This window comes from Mauremys mutica, chromosome 13 (assembly GCF_020497125.1).
Source record: "Mauremys mutica isolate MM-2020 ecotype Southern chromosome 13, ASM2049712v1, whole genome shotgun sequence".
Taxonomy (NCBI): domain Eukaryota; kingdom Metazoa; phylum Chordata; order Testudines; family Geoemydidae; genus Mauremys; species Mauremys mutica.
Genome location: NC_059084.1, coordinates 14,710,939 through 14,732,570, shown reverse-complemented (window position 1 = coordinate 14,732,570; position 21,632 = coordinate 14,710,939). Strand labels below are relative to the sequence as shown.

Below are 21,632 nucleotides of genomic sequence, written 5' to 3'. Positions count from 1 at the left end.
TGGCAACCTTTCAGGAGTGCTGTGCCGAGTCTTCATTTATTCACTCTGATTTAAGGTGTTGCATGCCAGTCAGTCATACATTTTAACCTTTTTAGAAGGTCTCTTTCTACAAGTCTATAATATATAATTAAATGATTGTTGTATGTAAACAAGGGTTTTAAAATGTTTAAGAAGCTTCACTTAAAATTAAAATGCAGAGCCCCCCGGACTGGTGGGCAGGACCTGTGCAGTGTGAGCACCACTGAAAATCAGCTCGTGTGCTGCCTTCCGCATGCATGCCATAGGTTGCCTACGCCTGGGGAAGGGGCTTCTGCCCAGTGGGGAGGGGGCTAGGGGTTTCTGCCCTCCAGGAGGTACCTGCTGGAGCTCAGGGCTTCCGCCTTGCTCTTGTTGAAACCTTGAGCACCTGCAGATACTTCCCATAGAGCTGAAGCCCTGAGCCCCACCACCCCACTGCAGGGCAGAAGCCTGGAGCAGGTGCACCTGGCTCTCGGACATCGGAGGATCAGAGAGTGTAGGCCAGGGGTGGCCAAACCTTAATAGAAAGGGAAAGTATAATTTATTGCCTGTGTCAAAACTGTTAATTTAGCACTTAGAGTGTCTAGAGTGGGCAAGATGGATGGATTTGCAGTGTTGTTGGAAATATGCTGGTCTCAGAACATTGGCAAGACAAAGTGGGTGTTCAGTGTCACCAAAATCTTTTGACTTTTACGACAACTTTCAGGATATTTGGTATATTTAGTGTAGTTGTAGCCGTGTTGATCCCAGGATATTGGAGACACAAGGTGGGAAGGTAATATCGTCTACCGGACAAACTTCTGTTGGTGAAAGAGACAAGCTTTTGAGCTAGACAGAGCTCTTTCCCCACCTTGTCTCTGTACAAGGTGGGTTGCAAGATAAGCATTTTACTGTGAACTACCCTCACTTTGGGATTTAAGCAGCAGCACTCGCCTGTCAGACACAGTCTGTGGGGAGCAGGAAGCAGAAAGATTATGTTTTGTAAATTAGACAAGAACCCAAGTGTAACCACTTCCCTCTTCAATGTGCCAAAAGCTGAAGAGGAATGTTCCTGTTTTTCCAGACTTTTCTGGTTCCTCTCCCCTCCAAACTACATAGAGTTTTAAAAATTCTGCAGAAAGATTTGAGAGGAAATTTTTACCATGGTCTGAAAAAGGTGTTAACACTCATCCAAATGACCCTGATTTAGAGCCTTAAGCTCCTTAGGTCAGCGGACACCCAGGAGCCACTCATCATCAACTCACCATTGATGAGTTATGTCACGTTTATTATCCCAACTTTAACAAGAGCTCCCACAGTAATCGTATACGTCCATCAGTTGTGTTTTCACCTCAGAAGGCTGCAGCCCTATTTTATTCGTTAACAAGTTCCCCTTTCCTGCCACCACCTATACACACAGCATTCAAGACATTCTATCTTCTTCCAGGAAACTATAAAGTGCCCTCTGGCCACACACGGTGTGACCCTTTGATCACAGAGGCACTTTGTTTGAGTTCCATCTTTATAGGTCAATGGTGTGGAGGCCTGACTCTCTATGGCTTCAGTGGGAGTTCAGGGTGTTCAGCCTCTACATGATCAGGTCCAATAATGCCAATAACCCACGGAGCTGAGTTATTTCAGTAGTACTGGATGCTGCATTTTAGTAACTAGACTATAGAGCAAATGATCAGGATTATCAGAGACTGTTGATAAGCTTAATTTTCCAGCTTACTTTAAAAAGGGTTCAACTACAAAATAATTACAGCCCCTATATTAGAGCTATATGTTACCAGGCTGCACAGCGTGCATCTTGTGCACGCAAGTAGAGGATTTGCATGGACAGACATTTTTACACCTACAACTCAGGTGAGTGTATATAGTTTGGGCCAGAATAGTTTCATGGGGGAGGATATGGCAAACCTTGACATTTGGCTCGAGTAACAGAGTCTCTCTCTCACACCACGCTTTTCTCAGCAACGAAAATGCAAAATAGTGTTGAAATTTGTAGTTGCCCACAGAATGAAAGGCTTTGAAGGAGTTTCCTTAAGCTAGGTCAGGTTAAGAAAAATTCACAGCAACATTATAGTGGAGAGAGATATAATCTCGGCCTTACAATAACTACCAAAACAAGGCCCGTATAGGAGCAACTACAGTAATATGTGCCTCAGTGTAAGGGGGCTGAAGGGGCGTATAGACTAGGAGGTGACCTCTTGGGTGCCTTTCAGCACTACATTGATGTGCATTTCTGCTAATCAGAAAACACTGAGGCCAGGTCTACACTACAGACCTACATTGGTATAATAATGTCCCTTAGGGGTGTGAAAAATCCACACCCCTGAGTGACAGTTATACCAACCTAATCCTCCATCTAGACCAGGGGTCGGCAACCTTTCAGAAGCGGGGTGCCAAGTCTTCATTTATTCACTCTGATTTAAGGTTTCACGTGCCAGTCATACATTTTAACGTTTTTAGAAGGTCTCTTTCTATAAGTCTATAATATAGAACTAAACTATTGTTGTATGTAAAGTAAATAAGGTTTTTAAAATGTTTAAAAAGCTTCAATTAAATTAAAACGCAGAGCCCCCCGCACCGGTGGCCAGAACCCAGGCAGTGCGAGTGCCACTGAAAATCAGCTCAGGTGCCGCCTTCGGCACGTGCGCCATAGGTTGCTTACCCCTGATCTAGACAGCACTATGTTAACAGGAGAAGCAGCTACTGCCTCTCCGGGAGGTGGATTAACTAACCTGGGGGGAAGAGTTCCTATTAGTATAGGAGTGTCTTCATTTAAACAGTAGAGCCGCACAATTGCATCAATGCAGCTGCATTGATGCAGCATTAAGTGTAGACCTGCCCTGAAATACACAAAACAGAGCCTCCCCCCAAAAAAGAAATAAAAATACAAACCACCACACAAAGCATCCCCCCACCCCTCCACACACACACACCGCAACTCTTAAATCAGTTTTTAAACCTAGTGATATATAGCCAGGCAGTCCCCTAAGCAAAAGGTAAAGTGCTAGATCACGGGGACCAACTTTCATTGATGCACCCAATACATACAATCGGCACTCCAAAATAAGAATAAGCCACTGTAGCCAAAAACCCATTTTTCCACTGAAAAAAATTTCACTCAGAAATAGAAGTCTCCTAAAATAGTATATGAGACCCAACTTGACTCAGGACTCGGTCAACAGAAAGGGACCAACTGAGGTCAAACAGAAATTTTAGAACTCCATAAAGTGGGAGTTTAGTTCTACCTTTATCAATGATGAGGGAGAGTAAAATTGAGGTTGTTAAAAAAGAAAAATTTAAAAAAAAAATTAGAAAAAACCCCACTTTCCTTCCTGGAACTAAGGTGCATGCTGACTCAAAAGGCTTTTTAGGCTCAAAGTTTCACAAGAACTAACTCACTCCCATCCGATACGTAACCCACAAAGTTGCAGGTCAAAATACTTGCAAATTTGGGATTAAGGCAGTGAGATTTTTGTTCTGCCTTAAGAAAAAGAAAAAAACAAAACAAAAAAAACCCAGGACACCACATACACACACACACGCCCCCCCCAAAAGGCCTCAAAGTTGTACTGATTTAACTCTACTGGTTTAGAAAGATACCCGTAGCCATCTGATATTCTTGTTGTTCCATACGGTTCATTTGTTCCCCTATTTTTGACAACCTCACATTCACTGGGTCTCAGAAGATCTGAATTCAATTCCCAATATAGACTCCTGTGTAACCCTGGGAAAAATAATGAAGCACAGCCTTCTCCCCACCTCCCCCAAATCCCCAATCTCCTCCTAACTGTGAAACTGAGACTATTTCTCTGCCTCGCAGGGGCAGAGGGTTGAGTATAAATGAATCAATATTGGCAAATTGCATGATGTAATGTCTTTTTTTGGACCAACTTCTGTTGGTCAGAGACAGACCAGTTTTTGAGCACACACAAAGCTCTTCTCCAGATCTGGGAAATTTAGAGCTAGTCTACACTGGCAATACTAAAGCGCTGCGTGCCTTGTGTGGTCACCGCGCAGCGCTGGGCAAGTGCTCTCCCAGCACTTGAAAAAATAAAAAAATAAAAAAACCCACAACAACAAACAAAAAAACCACACACACACACACCCCTCCACAAGGAGTACGGCTCCCAGCACTGGGGCACTGTTTTCATTGGCGCTTTACAGCTCAGCAATTTCTGCACTCAGGGGGGTGTTTTTTCACACCCCTGAGCAAGAATGTTGCAGTGCTATTAATTGCCAGTGTAGACAAGCCCTTAGGCCAGGTGTACATCACACACGGGTGTGATAAAAAGAAAAGAAAATCAACCCCCCCCCCCCCGAGAGACATAAGGCCATGCCTACACTGTGCACCTTTTAGCGAAATGGCTGTGCTGCTACAGCCGTGCTGCTAAAAGGTGCAGTGCAGCGCAGCGTACCCGCAGTTTGTCAGTGGGAGAGAGCTCTCCTACTGACAACAAACTTCCATCTCCAACGAGCAGCTCCTCCCGCAGGAGACCAGTCCTGCCAGCTGTTCACACCAGCGCTTGTTGTCAATGAAACTCTTGTCTTTCGGGTGTGTATGTAGGTTTTTTTGGTTTGTTTTTTAAAAACGCTGTTGAACAACATAACATGTCTTTCACTTGCCAGTGTAGACAAAACCATAGTTATATCAACCTACCTCTCAGTGTACACAGTACCACAGTAACTCCTCACCTAACCATTGTAGTTATATTCCTGAAAAGTGCTACTTTAAGCAAAATGATGTTAAACAAATCAAACCAAATTCATGTAAATAGGGAGGGTTAGGTTCCAGGGAGATTTTTTTTCCCCCCAAAGATACAGAACCAAATTTAAAATAATTTTAAACAATTCAATACTGTACTCACCAGTGATGTTTGTGAAGCTTGGTTGAGGCAGGGATGTAGCAGGGCTTGACTTGTTCTGCCCGCCCAGCGCACCTGCCAGGGAGTGGAGTCGGGGGCTCCACGGCTGGAACGCTAGGGGGAGCAGGGCAAGCCCCCCCACCCCGGCCCCACTCCCCGACTGGAATGCTAAGGGTAGAGGAGCAAGCCCCCCCCACACCCCGCTGGAATGCTAGGAGGAGCGGGGCAAGCCAAACAATCTTATAATGGAACATTAACACGACTTTAAATGAGTATGTTCTCTAATAGATCAGCATCCTAACAACAAAACAATGTTAACCAGGATAACTAAGTGAGGAGTTACTGTAGGCCAGGAGACCAATGTAGCTACTGCCTCTCAGGTGAGGTGGATTAACTTTGCCAACAAGAGGTCAGTGTGATAGGGCTTGTCTACACTGGCAACTTACAGCACTGCAACTTTCCTGCTCAGGGATGCGAAAAGACACCTCCCTGAGCGCAGCAGGCTTCAGCGCTGTAAAGCTGCGCTCCCAGAGCTGGTAGCTAAGCCCCTCATAGGGGTAGTTTAAAAAAAAAAAAAAAAGCGCACGCTGCAATCACATAAGCCATGTTGAAGTGCTGCTGCGGCAGCACTTTAGCATTGCCAGTGTAGTCTAGCCCATAGTGTCGTCACTAAACACCTTGCATGGGGTCAAGTATAGCCGTGTTAGTCTGCATCCACAAAAACAACAAGGAGTCCGGTGGCACCTTAAAGACTAAAAGATTTATTTGGCCAGAAGACTAAGATTTATTTGGGCAAAAGCTCTGTTTTCACAAGCCCTTACAGAGGCCTTGGCTACACTGACGCTTTACAGCGCTGCTGCAACTTTCTCACTCGGGGGAGTGAAAAAAACACCCCCCTGAGCGCTGCAAGATACAGCGCTGTAAAGTGCCAGTGTAAACAGTGCCCCGCGCTCCGCGGCTCCCAGCGCTGCAAGCTAATCCCCACAGGGAGGTGGAGTATGTGCAGCCTCTCCCAGCGCTGGCGCCGCGCGACCACACACTCGTGCTTCAAAGCATTGCCGTGGGAGCACTCCCGCAGCAGCGCTGTACAGCTGCAAGTGTAGCCATACCCTCAGAGTGTCACTGCTAAATGCAAGGTGTAAGATTGTTTAGCATAAGAAGTTAACACATTTCAAGGGACCATTTAGGGTAAAGTGGCCCATTAAACACCCCTCCAGTCATAGGGAGGAAGAGGGTGGGGTGTTAGTGGATTATAGATTGTTGTAATAAGCCATAAATCCAGTGTGTCTATTCAGTCCATGTTTAATATTAGCAAAGTTATGAATTTAAGCTCCCAAGCTTGTATTTTGAAAGTATTGTGTAACCTGGGACAGACACAGTGACAATGGTGCATTCAGTAGTGGTAAAACAGTTGAATACTATAGGTACTGAGACCAGAGAAAGGAGGAAGAGTGATAAACCTCTCTCTCACCAACAGAAGTTGGTCCAATAAAATATATTACATCCCCCATCTTCTCTATTATCCTGGAATCAATATGGCTACACCACCACAAACATTTGAGATCCTAGACAGAGACAGGGGGGAAAAAATCTTGATTTTTTTTGTGAATATAAAAAGATTCACCAGAGATCCTTGTTTTGATTTCTAGCTGCCACCTCCTCTTCCCTGTCTTGCAGGAACACTCAAGTGATTGCAATCAGACCACCTCATTTACCAAAACAACAACATGTGCCTTGCTCTACCTAACCACCCTAGAAACAGTTACCAGTGACACAAACTGAAATCTTAAAACAACAAAATGTAAGTTTACTTCTGTGCAAAGAAAGCTCCCCATGCATGTCTACATCTGTGGAGAACTCTGTCCAAATACTGTAACAGTATTCGTCAAGAAGCAAGGGAGTTCTGTTAGAACAGTTACTCCTGCACTTAAGTTAACCCCCTCAAAAATGCTTCACAGGGATCGAACCTCTGTTTTCTATACCCCCCCACCTCCGAATTTCAGGAATGTTATCTCTCAGCATCTAGTTATACAATAAGTTAGAAGAATGCAGTAAACCCAGCAGGGGTTTTAGATTCAATCACTGCCAAATGGATTTTGGGGAGGGGGGGGAAGGAAGAGTCCACTATTGTGTAGGATAAGGTGGTAATTTACAATAAGGTCTGATGAAATCTTTAGACTCAAGTTTAAAAAAAAAGTTTCCTAAAGACAATTAATAAAATACCCCACACCTTTTACCTGATTTGATTTAGTGGGGAGCTATTGGAAGGAAGAAAGATGAGGAGGGAGGGTTGGTCAGAGACCATAGAAACTAGACACAAAAACAAAAAACACCCACACACATTTTAAAGTGTCTACTTCACAGTAACTGAAGTTAATACCCAGTGAGGTTTCTTCATTTTTACAGAAATGTGATCAGTTTATCTATTCTCAGTCACTTTCCCAATAATCACTGTTAGCATAATCATACAGCCTTTTCTTACTTGCTATCAGAAATGATTAATTTTAAATAATCAGTTTAGTAATTTCTAGTTTTGAAGGTCTCAACTGGCATTTTAAAAAAAAATTCGACTAGATACTTTGTTCCCAAGTCTAGCAATGTCTGCAACAAACTCAAAGTGTGCTCTTCTAAGCCTATCAGGAAAAAAAAAATAATCACAAGCACCACAAAGAAAAATAGGATTGAATAAACATGTCAAAACAGCTAACTACCAAGATCTATCTGCTTTAGTAAATACGTTTGGCTCCCTTCTCAATTTTAAGAAATGCAGGTGTTTTAAAATAAAACATTTGAAGTTTCCAATCATGATTGCAGACAATGTAATTAAATCTCTCAACAGAATTCAGTTCCTACCCAAGAATAGCCAGACAAAAGACTTGTTCTGCCTCATGATGATAATTCACAACCTATAAACTAAAAGTGTCTTCCAAGGTTTTAATCTAACCTTGTTAACAATCCTTTAAGAGTACTTATTATTGTTAACCCAGAATATATTAAAGTTTCACAAAAATTGCTTTGAAAAAAAATCTAAAAAGGTGCCAAATCATTTAGACAAATTTAAGACTCTCGCTATCCTCACATAAAAGTAGGATTTTGTAAAAACAGAGGTAGCAACTCTTAAATGTCTCAAGACTAGATCTCTAAATTCCACGTCCTTGCATGATTAACCTTCTGGTGTAGTTTCAAAGGGCTTTAAAAACAAAGTTGCTGAATGCCATGACAAACCCCTTTAAAATGTCTGCAGTTACCTGCTGAGGCTCAAAACTGAAAGCTTTAGCAAACACATGTTCTGATGCTGCTATTAACAACTGAGCTTAAAAGGCCGAACAGTGGAGGGCACTCATGTATTACACTGAAAACAATATCCATTTCTGGAGCCGGGAAGGCAGTTTAGCTCGATCAAAAATTACAAAAACCTTCTACTTTCTCCAGAACAAGAGATTGCAATTTAAAAACAGCAGTAGCGACAAACATGCAACTAAAATTCATTAGTTATTGCTGGCTGGAAGAACGACTAACAAAATTAATCATTCCCTAAGGACATGTAAATAAGTAGGTTACCATCTGCCCCAAAACTATGTTAATATAAAAACAGAGGTCGAAAAGTGCAGTGGTTAAAATAAGCTACAAAAGCTACCAACATTTTTTATTACAAGTTGCAGATAAACCCGAATTTTGGGGTTTGCGGAGCGAAGAACATTTCTGAACCCAAGTTTAAGACAGACAGAGAGAAAGAGTTACTGCAACACCTAGTTATTTAATTTTCCCAGTGTGGAAAGAGCAGAACAGGAGACTCCCAAAGCCAATGAAGCCTGCCTGGCTGCAACCCCTCAGAGTGGAGGAAAGTCTTTTGCTCTACTACCTGACCCACCACTGTTTCTTCCTCAGCGCTCAATTATTTCCACCAGCAAGTCCTTCGCCCATAAACAAGGCGGCCCTGGACCACACTTAACACTAGTACAGTGTTTAAGACCAAGCTAAACGGCGCAAACCCCGCTGCCAAGGTCAATTGCATGAGAGTCCTAATTGTAAGCTTGACATCAACTTACCACCCACAGCAGGCAGGAGGAGGCAAAGGTTAGAGCAGCAGCTCTGTCAAAACGTCACATGCTGCAGGGTTTAGCAAGAGGACTCGATCAGTACAACCAATATAATGTTTCACTTACGTAAAAGGGAAAAAACAAGCAAGACATTTTCCCCCTTCCAGTCAGTCAGCCAGCCTGCCTTACATGCTTCACCCAATGGCTACAATGTACAGCTCTGCAGAGATCAGCCAGCACTAGCACACCCCACAGCGAGCAGAGTCAGCCCTGGGTGCAGCAATGCTGAGTGAACCAACCTCGAGCTTTGTTAAATTCAAACAGCACTAACTAGCTGTTAATTTAAACCGCAGCAACGGGCCACGGAAGGCGCGTTCAATTCTCAAGCTGGGCCGCACTGTTGATACAACAATATTGCCCACAAATATAACCTGACCGGTCTCTGAGCACCTCACACCGACTCAATGGACAACTTTTGTAGCATAAATCACGTTTGCACAAGAAGTTCTGGACTCGGGCTCACATTTGTAAGGGCTCATTAACCAACTGTTTACTGCATGCAACTCATTGTTTTTGAAAAGCTACAACTAGGAATACCTCCTTGATAGCAGCATGAGCTGAGAAAATATATTTTAATGCTTATTAGAGAACTCAATTGTTAGGGTCCCAATTTGAATGGATGCCCAAATACAGTCTACAAATTCAGTTCTTAGCCTGGAAATATTTTTTTTTATTTAAGAGTCATATACTGCATTTTAAGAAGCCTACACTTCAATGGCTGTAATCCAGTACAATGGGCATTTTAAACCCTTTTGTGAAAATGCTAATTTTCAGTATGTGGTATTATTCTCAAGTGACCACCTGCTGATTTTTTTGACCTGTTAATCGATCACCAGGTTAGCAAAACCATTTTCTAGCACACTGCATTGTTCTCAGAGGTGGGTCTCAAATTGCTTTGCAAATGTTCTCTTGCAAAAGAGTGAGATAAGGGCTTGATTTTATTATTGCAATTATGCATACATTTGATCATTTCTCAGGCAATCTGGCTGGAATTTTAACTTTGTTATGGAGCTTCATCCCTTGGTATTTATGGACACACCTATGTCGGAGAATATCTAGATTATTCTGAAGAGGAGAGAAACTATGGTTAATCCTGAGACCAGATTTCTTTTTTAAAACAGCCTTGACATGATTTTATTTAACTAAGGGGTTCATAAAGATGGTTTAACTCCCACCCACTTTTTTCTGATCGTTATCACGAACAGCAGCGGAGAGATTTCTGCAACGGTTTCTAGCACTTTGTTCCAAGCTGGTATTGTAGGAGTGGAGAAAGAGCAACAACAGTCAAGTAGCTCTGGCGCAGGATCAGGCTGGGCGGCCCACTAGCCCCATTCTGCGGGGGTGAGAGGAAGGTTAAGAAGAGAGGGAAATCTGCTCAGAGATTCACCAGCAGGGCTCCTGAATAATACAAAGTTTGGGCGGGGCACTGGGGGAGGGAGCAACCCGTCTGTCCACAAGTCCTTCAAAAGCAGGAGCAGTAATTCCCAGCCCTAAGCACCATGTTATGCGTCTATGGGCGAAGGGAAAGATACCCTCCAACTTCAAAAGACCTTTACGGCTCGCCTAGTACTGCCAGTGACCCCTAGGTGGCGCAAGAAAGCAATGAAAGTTCCCCAATAAATTAAAGTCAAGCAATGCGCTAGGTTGTGGATACCGGGCTAATTTTGTCTGTTACCGATTGACAAGCACCCCTTCCCCTCCAAAAAATGCCCATCCAACCTGAGGTAAGGGAGCCAAAACACAAAGGTTAGGACTCTACAAGGATTCAAAACAAAACCACTCCACCCCAATCTTGGGTATTTAATAGCCCAGGGGTCGGCAACTTTTCAGAAGTGGTGTGCTCAGTCTTCATTTATTCACTCTAATTTGAGGTTTCACGTGCCAGTAACACATTTTAACGTTTTTAGAAGGTCTCTTTCTCTAAGTTTATAACATAGAACTAAACTATTGTTGTATGCAAAGTAAATAAGGTTTTTTAAATGTTTAAGAAGCTTCATTTAATTTAAAATTAAGTTAAAATGCAGAGCCTGCAGGACCAGTGGCCAGGACCCAGGCAATGTGAGTGCCACTGAAAAAAAAAATCAGCTTGTGTGCCACTTTGGCACACGTGCCATAGGTTGCCTACCCCTGTAATAGACAGACATGCAGGTTCCAAAGCTGGTGCTTTAAATTGCTGGCCTTCCAGAACTTGCAAAATCATTAAAAAAAACAAAAAAAAAACAAACCAAAAAACCCCTGATACCTGTTACTTTAAAGGATAAGAAAAATCCCTCTCTTCTCCCTCCCCCACTCCCTCTGGAGTAACTCTGCAGCTTCAGGAGAGTTATTAACCCTTTTGTTTCAGCACAGCCCCCGGAGGTGACTCTCCAGCAGTGGACAGAGATTTACATGTGGAAACATCACCTCCATCCCCCCAGCCTAACCATATGCACAAAGGAAAACAGTCATGCATTAAACATGGGATTTATTGCCTTCTGGCCAGCTTGCTGTTTCTTAAGTCACCATTAACCGGACCCAACAATTGGACATTTCGGCTCAAAGAAAGGGGGGGAGGAGAGCAGAGAATAAGAACCCGAATCTCCTGCGGTTTGGGAATAGGCGGCTCCTGTTATATACATTGTTATTGATCATTTTTACCTGGGGGGGGGGGGAGAAAGTGATCAAGCATTGAATTTTGGGAGCTCTTCGAATATTTGACCTTTAAAGACATACAAACCGACCCACAGAATTACAGAGTCCAGGTTGCTTAGGGTTAGTAAAGTCCTGCGGACCCTCCCACCCCAAATATCTCGAGTCAGTTAGTGCTTTAACAACAACAAAATAATCTGAACTATTTGCAAAACCCACCTTCATCTCTCTTGGAGGATACTGAAACTGATGATTCCTAATTGAGACCAGAGAAATTCATTGATCTACATAACCAGGGAAATTCAGTTCTAATACCACCAACCCCAAGAAGTTGCAGAGGTTAATATCCAGTCCGTCAATAGGGATTATGGGATGAGTGGCATTAGATCCACCCCGATTTTTTTTTTTAAAGTGTAGGCTGAAATTTAAACTGAGAATTAACATTGAAGGAATCGGCCCATGTAGTAGTCTACAAGTTCTCCCCAGTTTAGCGATGCACAAACAGAAAAAACCCTGGGAACATCTGAGAAGATGCTGCACAGTATCGATGAAACTTTCACACGAGATCCAGGAATTACAACGCTGCCCAATTCGTTTCTAGTGGCAAACTAACCGCACTTATACTAGGGGATCAATTCCTCCCCCCCCCCGATTGTCCCCTCTGCGCACCCCGCTCCCACAGATCAGTGATAACTTCACCGCACATGTAATTTTCTTTCCCCTTTAAACTACAAAGCTCCAGAGCATCTAAGAGTGGTTCCCGATATTAAAAGCCCCACGCCACCCAAATACAAAACACACGCGCGCACACACCACGTTAGCTCACCGGAGTTATTTTAGGAAGTCGGAAATCAAAGATGGCTGGAGGTCAGGCTACAAAAGGTCCAGGGCGATTGTGATCTCCAACCAAACTAGCCAAAGCATTATTTTTTTTAAGAAATCCCCAGCCCAAAAAATAGATGCAGAGAAACAAAACTAAAGCCTCCCCCCATGCCTGCGCTAAAGAGATGGTTTGCAACCCCTTTCTCTATCTCTATCCCCCCCCACGTCACCCCCCCCAAAATCCTTTCCGGCTGGGTAGGGTTTGGGGGTTCACTTTCCATTAGGCTACAACCGAACTGGCTGTACTAGGAGCAGATCGCGTCTTGCTCCCCTGGCGCGAGACAAGGTAGAGAACCCGGATCCCCCTCCGGAGCCAGCACACGTTAAACTTTAAGGGGGATGGGGAGGCAAGGCTCTCACACCCACCCAACGGGGCCGGCAGCGCAACACACGGAGCGATTTCTGCTGCGAGCCGTGTGGTCAGCGAACAGCAGCCATGGGGCTGGAGCTCTGGGCAGAGCCACTGGACAGTTTTAAGGGGAAGGGGGAAAAAAAAGGGATCCCGTTGCGATCCAGAAGAAAAAGGAGGATCAGGCCCGATATCAGTCGAACACTGATTGAAGATAAGTGAGGGGTTGGGGTTTTTTTTGGGGGTGGGGGGGAGATTATGGGAATAAATGGTACAAACAACGAGTGGTCAGTGTGGGGTCATGATCTCGAGCCGAGTCCAGTGGGGGAGGGAAAAAGCCACACGCACCCACACAAAACCCCTTATTCCCTGGCTAATTTCTTTGCACATCAATTAAAGTTGGTAATTGGCGAGCCTCCCGTCTCTTACTTTGCGCCTTACCACTTGCAGCATCTGGGGGCTCCTCCTCGGAGTTGATGTGCTGGGGTTTCGCCTGCTTGCGTCTCGACATGGTGCACAAGCATCGGGAGCAAAATAGTAGCAATTATTTTCTTCTTCACAACAAATTCCTAGAGTTGGGAAATTACCCCCCTTGGGCGGAATGCGCATGTCAGAGTAATTATGATTATCAATAATGCATTGCGATTTATCATGGGTCCCTGACAGCTGATTGGCCTGAGTCCAAGGGCTCACAGATTATTCAAATAAGGTCCATTGATCAGGGAGCAGAAGGGAACGCTGGGCATTGTAGTTTTCCCACTGTTGCTCCGTCCCATGCATGTGACAAAAGCGTGTGCTCCTGCCACAGCTCTGGGGGGGCCAGTCTCATCATTTCCTACTACCTGATTGGATCATACAGTATTTCCTTTAAGGGGAGGGGGGCGAAAGAAGAGCATGAATCCATCTTTGAGAGTAAACAAACAAGCTGGCAGCCCGATTTTCTGTGCTATCCGGGGGACAAAACCTTTGTTATCTCACCTGTCCTTTTTATTGGCTAGTCAGGGCTTAAAGATTATTTTTAAGTAAGCAGAACCTTGAAACAATGAAATGTGGTGGGCTAATTCTTCCGTTTGTCATTAGATATGATGGGAACAGCAAGGAGCAGGACCACGTGATTGCCCAGCTGGATAAATTGGATGACAATATTATGGTAGGGGAGGGATGGTATGAGGCGTGGGAGGGGAGGATTAAAAAAGCAAAACCAGCATACAGAGTAATGTTGGATATGTAAACTACTGGCACAGTGGTTTATTTTCTTTCAAATACCTTATTCAAGACTCACTTTCTTCTAGGAGGGTCACCAAAAATGGGTCCGTCACAATAATTATTAAATAATTACAATACTGCAAAAAGTAGAGTAGGTAACAAAAATTAAAAAAAAATGGGAATTTGAAAAACTACCAACAACGAACAAAAACCTCTTTCAAAGGACATGCATTTGCCCAAGTATAATCTCCCTGCTGTTTATTTCTACCACTTATTACATCACAGCTAAAGAGAGGCACTGGTCTTGCAAACAGATCCATACCAGCAGACCTGCTTGAACCATTTAGAGTCCCACTGAAGTCAATGTCCCTGTGTGTGGATTTGGTCACAGGGTTAGAGCCCCATAGAAGTAAATTGGAGCCTTAGCTACTGATCCTACAAAGTGTTTTCATGAGTGGAGGTTGGCTCTGAACCCCACTGTCAGTGGCAGCAGGGATCTGCACAGGTGTAGAAGCTTCTGATGCAGAACTCCTTGCATGACTAAAGGCTTAGAATAGATGATAAACTCTTCAGGGCAGAGGCCCTGCCTTTCTGTTTGGGCGGCAAAGCATTCAGAACCCTTTGAGTCCCATAACCATGATGAATAACAATATTGTTATTGCTTAAAGAATTTTATTTTATAATTTGAGAGGTGGAAAGATGACGTAGTAGGTAGGGCCCTGGACTAGTACTCACGCAATCTGGCATCAGTTCCTGGCTTTGTACAGACTCTCAGCATGAGAGTGGGCAAGTCACTTAATCAATTGTGTGCCTCAGTTTCTTACCTGTAAAACAGGGATGGTACTTCCTTACCTTGCAGGGACATTGTGAGGATAAAAATCCATTAATGACTGTGAGGGGCTCAGGCCAACGTTCTCAAAGGAATTAAGGTACCTAAATCCCTTTGATGATGTGTGTCTCAGATACCATGGTGATGAGTGCCATACAATTTATAGCTAGGAGAGGCAATATGTATAAGAAACAATGATATATAAAGATACAAGAAAAATTATTAGAGGCCATTTGTACAACATTAGTCTCATTTCAATAGTTCCTTTACAATAAAACCAGCAAATTGTTTATTTCAAAACATCTTTTAGTTATACAATATAGCATTTAGCAAATGATTATGGAAACCACAGAAGTAGGTTGTTGCACACGTAGCTTCCGAAGGCTGAGCCTATGACACACTCCAAAGGCTATTGCATCACTCCATTCCACCATTCTCTCACCCTGTGGGGGGTTAGTGAACATGTAGAATCAGGAAACAGATTTTGATTTTTAGGGTGAGCAGCAGGGTTATTTTGTGTGATGTCTCCCTGACAAATAAATAATTGCTGTACACCATCCTGATCCTGACACAACAGGATCTCAAGTTCTCCGTATAATAATGTAAGTATAAAATCACTTATCAGAAATACCATATATACTGATATATAACAAAAGGGGTTAACTCAGATTTAAAATTATTCTGATCAGAAATAATCTCCATGGAGCATTTATTCCAGTCCGGTGTAGTTGTACAAACAGAAGCTTTAGTTTCAGCCAATTTTATATTTGTAACTAACAGTTTGAAATGCTCTTAGTTTGCAAAGTGTGTCCAGAGAAAATAGATTGTTAAACAAGATTTAGATAGATAAATAGATTAGATATTTACACTGGTGAATTTTCTTCTCCCTATATATTTTTTGTTCATTACATAGAGGTGACGTTACATGTAACACCACTGAGCCAAGTGACAACATATTAAATACACTGTTTTATGTACCAAACTGGGAAGGAAAGGCAAACTTTTGTAGTCAATCCACTGTTTAAGACAGGCAATTTATATGAAAGGATTTGTTATAAGCTTTTAAAAAAAATAACGGGTGAAATCCTTAGTCCATTGAAGTCAATGAGGAGTTTTGCCATTGACTTCAGTGAGGCCAGGATTTCACCCAATATGACCAAACTTTGCTGGAAGAAAGGCAAGCATCTCATTAAATATTAATTTATACTGAAAAATAAGAAGGAAAATGAGGGGCCTGGCTCCGAGGTCTATTGGCAATTGGAATTCAGGAGAAGAGATCAAGATTGGGAGCAGAACACAACAGGATGGGGGAAAGCAGGACTAGAGGACAGGTGGTGGTATTAGAGAAAGCTGCTCTCATGATGCCTTTTCTTCAATGGGCTTCCACCGACTTATAATTTTCAATAGGATAAATCAAGTGATTCCATCAGATGCAAAAGGCACATTATCTGGAATTTGCATTATCATCTGAATTAGCATGATTATAGTCTCTGCATCTGAAAACTACAAGGCTGCTTCTTTTTTGACTTGACATTTATTCTATAGAAAAGTTCAGAGGCAATCAATGTTTTATGACCAACAGTGCTGAAGAGCCATTCCTGGTAGGCGCACTTCCAAGATCGCAGCCTAATTCCACATTGAAAACTGATAAAAGGAAGGTTTTTTTACACAATGCATTATGAGCACGTGGAACTCATTGCTACAAGTTAACATTGTCAGAGACAGGCTACTGAACTACATGATTCACAGGTTTGGTCTAAGCAGGAAATTATTATGGTCCCAAAAGGCCACCTAAAAATGAAATTGATCGGGACACAGGCAAACTTGAAAAGTGTGCTGAACTGATGACCTCATGGGAAAAAATATATTTCCACCACCATAAACAAATATTGTCCTGTATTCTCTGCTGTTCTACTATGAACAGCTCTGCTCATTGCTGAGTAGAAAATGGTTAAAAATATTTTTGTTGAAATCTTGAATTTCAATAATAAAATAAAATAATGATAAATAGGAAACATTTTAATGAAAAAATTTAATGGGGTACGTTGCACTAGTGTTAGTCCCATTACACATCAGTGCAGCATGTTTACATTAGAGGTTTGCACCAGTGGAGCTATATCAGTTTCACTATACTAATGCACATTTTCCCCTGATGTAGATAGTCCATAAGGGAGTAATCTACACAGACATTGGCATAATTTGCACATTGAGGGTCCTGGTGAGTAAAATAGTTTACATCTACTGACATCTTCCTGCAGGGGTGCTGAACAATTTGTATAGTGGGGGTGCTGGGAGCCATTGAACCAAACTGTCAGGGGCGGCTCCAATTTTGCACTAGTATAACTATGTAGGTTAGGGGGTGTGATTTTTTTTTTTTCTGATTTCAGTATAATCCCTAGTGTGGATGAAGTTATATTGGTATAAAGGTACTGTCTTATAGCAGTTTAACTTATTCCCCTTTCCTGTGGAACTAGTTATACCTATGTCACTGTGGTATCGCTTCAACCAAGTTAGTTAAAATGATTCAACTGTTGTGAATAAATAAGGCCTAAGTTAAACAAATTTAGGCCAAGTTCTACTACAGACTTCTGTTGGTGTAGCTATGTCAGTTGGAGGTTGAAGAGGTATGATCTCTGACCAGCAAAGTTGTGCACCATAGACCTTGTATACACTACTGGGGAAATTCGATCTAAGCTACATAAGTTGAGTTACATGAATAGCGTAACTCAAATGAAATTAGCTTAGACCTATTTACCTAAGGGTCCACGCTACGTGATGTCAACAGGAGATGCTCTCCCATCAACTCCCTTTACTCTTCTTGATCCAGTAGAGTACTGGAGTCGACGGGAGAGCAAGCTGCGGTCAATTTAGCAGGTCTTCACTAGACCCACTAAACCGACTGCTGATGCATCAATCACTGCTCATTGATCCCCTGGGAAGTGTAGATAAGCCCTTATTAGAGACGCAGCTATATTGGCAAAACTGCGTTTTTACTTAATATAGCTTGTTTCACTCATGGGGAGGTGTGTTCTACTAACCAGTGCTCTGCTGCTATAGTATTCTGGTATTCCTACACCACTAAAAGCACTCCCAATGCAGATATGGCCTAAGACTCCCCTCTAAATTAATCTCTTATAGTTTCTACACCCTGGCTCTAAAAGGTTCAGGTTGGGATTTTCAAAGATATCAATGGTATCTGGGCACCTAACTATCTTAGGCACTTTTGAAAATCCGAGACTAAAATATTTCAGATGTAAAATATTTAACAAGTCAAGTAAGGAAGAGTTGCTAAATATTTAGTGGTAACTATCCTCCATATTCTTCCCATGTCACCTAGTAAATGTAACACAGCTGATGTAACTGAATCATTCAAGTACATAAGAATGGCCATACTGAGTCAGACCAATGGTCCATTTAGCCCAGTGTCCTGTCTCTGACAATGGACAGTGCCAGATGCTTCAAAGTGAATGAACAGAACAGGGAAATTCATCCCTTTTTTCCAGTCTCAGCTTTTTGGCAGTCAGAGGTTCAGGGACACCTAGAGCATGGGGCTGCATCCCTGACCATCTTGGGTAATAGCTATCGATGGACCTACTGTCTATGAACTAATCTAATTGTTTTTTGAATCCAGTTACACTTCTGGCCTTCATAACATCTCCTGGCAACAAGTTCTACAGGTTGACTGTGTGTTGCATGAAGAAGTACTTCCTGGTATTTGTTATAAACCTGCTGCCTATTAATTTCATTGGGTGACCCTGGGTTCCTGTGTTATATGAAAGGGTCAATAACACTTCCTTATTCACTTTCTCCACATCATTCATTTTACAGACCTCTATCATCTTCCTCCTTAGTCTTCTTTTTTCCTACTCTGAACAGTCCCAGTCTTTTAAATCTCTTCTCATATAGAAGCAGGTCCATACCCCTAATCATATTTGTTGCCCTGCAGTGTACCTTTCCCATTTCTACTATATTTTTTTTTTAGATGAGATGACCAGCGCTTCACACAGTATTCAAGGTGAGGGTGTATCATGGATTTATATAGTGGCGTTATGATATTTTCTGTCTTATTGTCTATCCTTTTCCTAATGGTTTCTAACCTGCTGTTAGCTTTTTTGACTGCCACTGCCATAAGCACTATCGATTTATAACTAGTTGTTGTTAAATGTGAGCAGCTCTGATTTCATTGATTAAAGCTTTTTCATAAGAGATGGCTCAGTTGCTTGGTAATCAGGACTCTGCACAGTTATGCAAGAGCCCCAGATTTCACGTCCACCCCTGCTTCATAAACTGGGGTGTGTGCAGTGGGATCACATAATTCTGCAGTTACAATTTAGAAGTGAGGTTGACGTGGCTCCTGTGGGAGTCATGTCCCTCTCTGCTTAGCCATCAAATTGATGACCACATGATTCAGCCACTTGAGAGGCAAGGAAGGGGTCTAAAATGGGGTGATCTTCAGAATTCCATTAGGGACAGGGAGGTAAACATGGTAAACTGGGGAGAGCTACTACAGAAGGATGATATAGAATCAAAGAACCGTAGGGTTACAAGGGTAAGTTACACTGTTGGTTAAAATTCCTATTTATCCTCTTAGCTCTTTTCTTACCACTCTCTCCTATATTCAAAGCAAACAACTCCTCAGATACTCAAATATTATTTTTATAACTGCAAGTAGCAGACCCTGTTTATTCTGGGTCATGTCTGTGCAGTTACACCTGGGATGAATTTGACCCATGACGTCTAAGACAGGAAAGGGTAGGTTAGGTGATCTAGGGTTTCCATTTAAGTAAACTAAAGAGCAGCATAGGAATTGTAATATTTTGAAAGACACTCCAACTGGCTCCACAGCCACAGCCAAGAGGCATGAGAAGCATGTGGGCTAGGCAGGTAAACAAACAAATCTGTGGATGTTTGTTAAAATGCTCAAGTGTTTCCATCTAGGCAAGAGTAAACATTATCAGCTCTATTTCTTAGAGCATGAAAAGTCACCTAGTGCAATATCTTGACTCAGATGGGTGATGTGATTTAGAGAAAGTTTAGACCCAACTCCAACCAAACCTTTACGTGAGTTTAAAATAAAAAAAACCATCTGGTTAACATCTTTTCCCCACCTCCATTATTTTTCATTCTCCAGCACCTCTTTCTTAATTTCCAAGTTACTGGTGAGATTGGAGGAAAAATACTAACATGCCGCAAATAAGGCTGGCTTTATGCTATTTCAGGACCAACTGGAACCTGGCAGGAAGTCATGGGAACTTTGTGAGAAAGCCTTTTCCCCCACGATGTACATTGCACTTTACAGGATTCCCCCAATTAATGAAGCCTCACTATCCCCCATGCGGTAAATAACTTATCCCCATTTTATAGGTGAGGAAATATAGGGACAGAGGGTTATAGGAGTCACCCAAATTCACAGAGTAAGTCTGTTAAAGAAGTAGGAATAGGTATGACTACACTGCAGTTAGACACCTGCAACCTGAACTGGGCTCATGAGGCTTGGGCTAAAGGGCTGTTTATTTTCGGTGTAGACATTGGGGCTGAACCTGCAGTCGAGCTCTGGGACCCTCTCATCTCACAGGGTCCAAGAGCCTGGGCTCCAGCCCGAGCCCAAACATCTACACCACAGTTAAAGAGCCCCTTAGTCCTAGCCCAGTGAGCCCGAATCAGCTGGCACAGGCAAGCTGCGGGTTTTTAGTTGCAGTGTAGACATACCCGAAGGGGCTTTGATTGAAAGCCTTGTCTACACTACAAAGATGTACCATGTTTGAATGTGATTGTGAACTATTTGTTAGATAACATAATGCTGAACACAAATTAGCGGTCAATGGAGACTAAGACAAACCTGGTTCCTCCTCCTAATAGTATTTAGTATCATAGTTCAACTAAAAGAATCCTTGAAGCTTGTTTTCACAGGGAAATATAATGATACCATGGCTACAACTCCCCAAGTGGGCACTCTTATTTTTATAGCTAGAGCAGTATAATTATCCTAGTATGGTTCTACCAGTACATTTCTCCATATAGACAAGTCCTAAGCCAGATATTTGAGTGCTAAGGTGCTTCAACTTGAGCCTACCTGAACATTGTCTGCAGTACAGCTTGCCCTGTTGCTACCCCCGCAATAGTGGTGAATTATGAGCCCATTTTGGCCAATGTAGACAAGGCTCAGCAGTTCTGCCTAAATAATGAAAATGACGTGTAAGGTGTAATGTGACTTGGAAGAGCTTGAAAAGCCTGTATGGTTCAGGTCTGGCTAATTCTTACTTGCTGGGATGGATGAATGCTCTGTGTGACCAATCAGCATTTCTGTGATTTATAGTAACATTATGTAGCATATGAGTCATTGAGTAAAAACTAATGTGAAAGAGAGGAGTCGAATGTGAGTAATAGAAGAATTGTTTCTGGTTAGCAAGAAACAGAGTTCTTTTATCCATAGAACACTGGTGTTTTCCAGAGGGCTAGCAAAAAGATGCTTTGGCAGATGTTTCTGCTGAGATTAATGTACATTCTCCAAAGGTTAATATATTTGCAGTGGGAAAAAAAATCTGTCGTTTTTTCTCTACAAGGAATTTTTAATCGACTCGTTATTAAGCTATCTAAAGTCTCATCTACACTACAAGTGAATTCATGTTTGGGGACCTCGTTAAAACATGGATGTCTCCCCATATGATTCATGCACAGTTCAGTGCCAGCCAAAATCTGACTTCCACACAATTCTAAAAGCAAGGTTATGTCCCATCTACACTGCAAAATGGTGTCGGTGGACAAAT

The 21,632-nt window shown here is 42.5% G+C and overlaps 1 protein-coding gene across 5 annotated transcripts in view; it reads right to left on the bottom strand.

Annotated features, from left to right (window-relative positions):
- SALL4 (spalt like transcription factor 4) overlaps positions 1-21,632 on the bottom strand; it is a 122,331-nt gene that overhangs the window by 6,679 nt on the left and 94,020 nt on the right. For 3 of the 5 annotated variants that reach the window (XM_044986310.1, XM_044986314.1, XM_044986315.1), the window contains exon 1: positions 13,260-13,431. The exons of 1 other annotated variant lie outside the window; for it this stretch is intronic. In XM_044986310.1, the coding sequence (XP_044842245.1) occupies positions 13,260-13,341 (82 nt within the window). In that variant the 5' untranslated portion in view covers positions 13,342-13,431. Of the gene's footprint in view, positions 1-13,259; positions 13,432-21,632 lie in introns of those variants that run through there. One more of the 5 variants, XM_044986312.1, reaches the window with a different exon arrangement.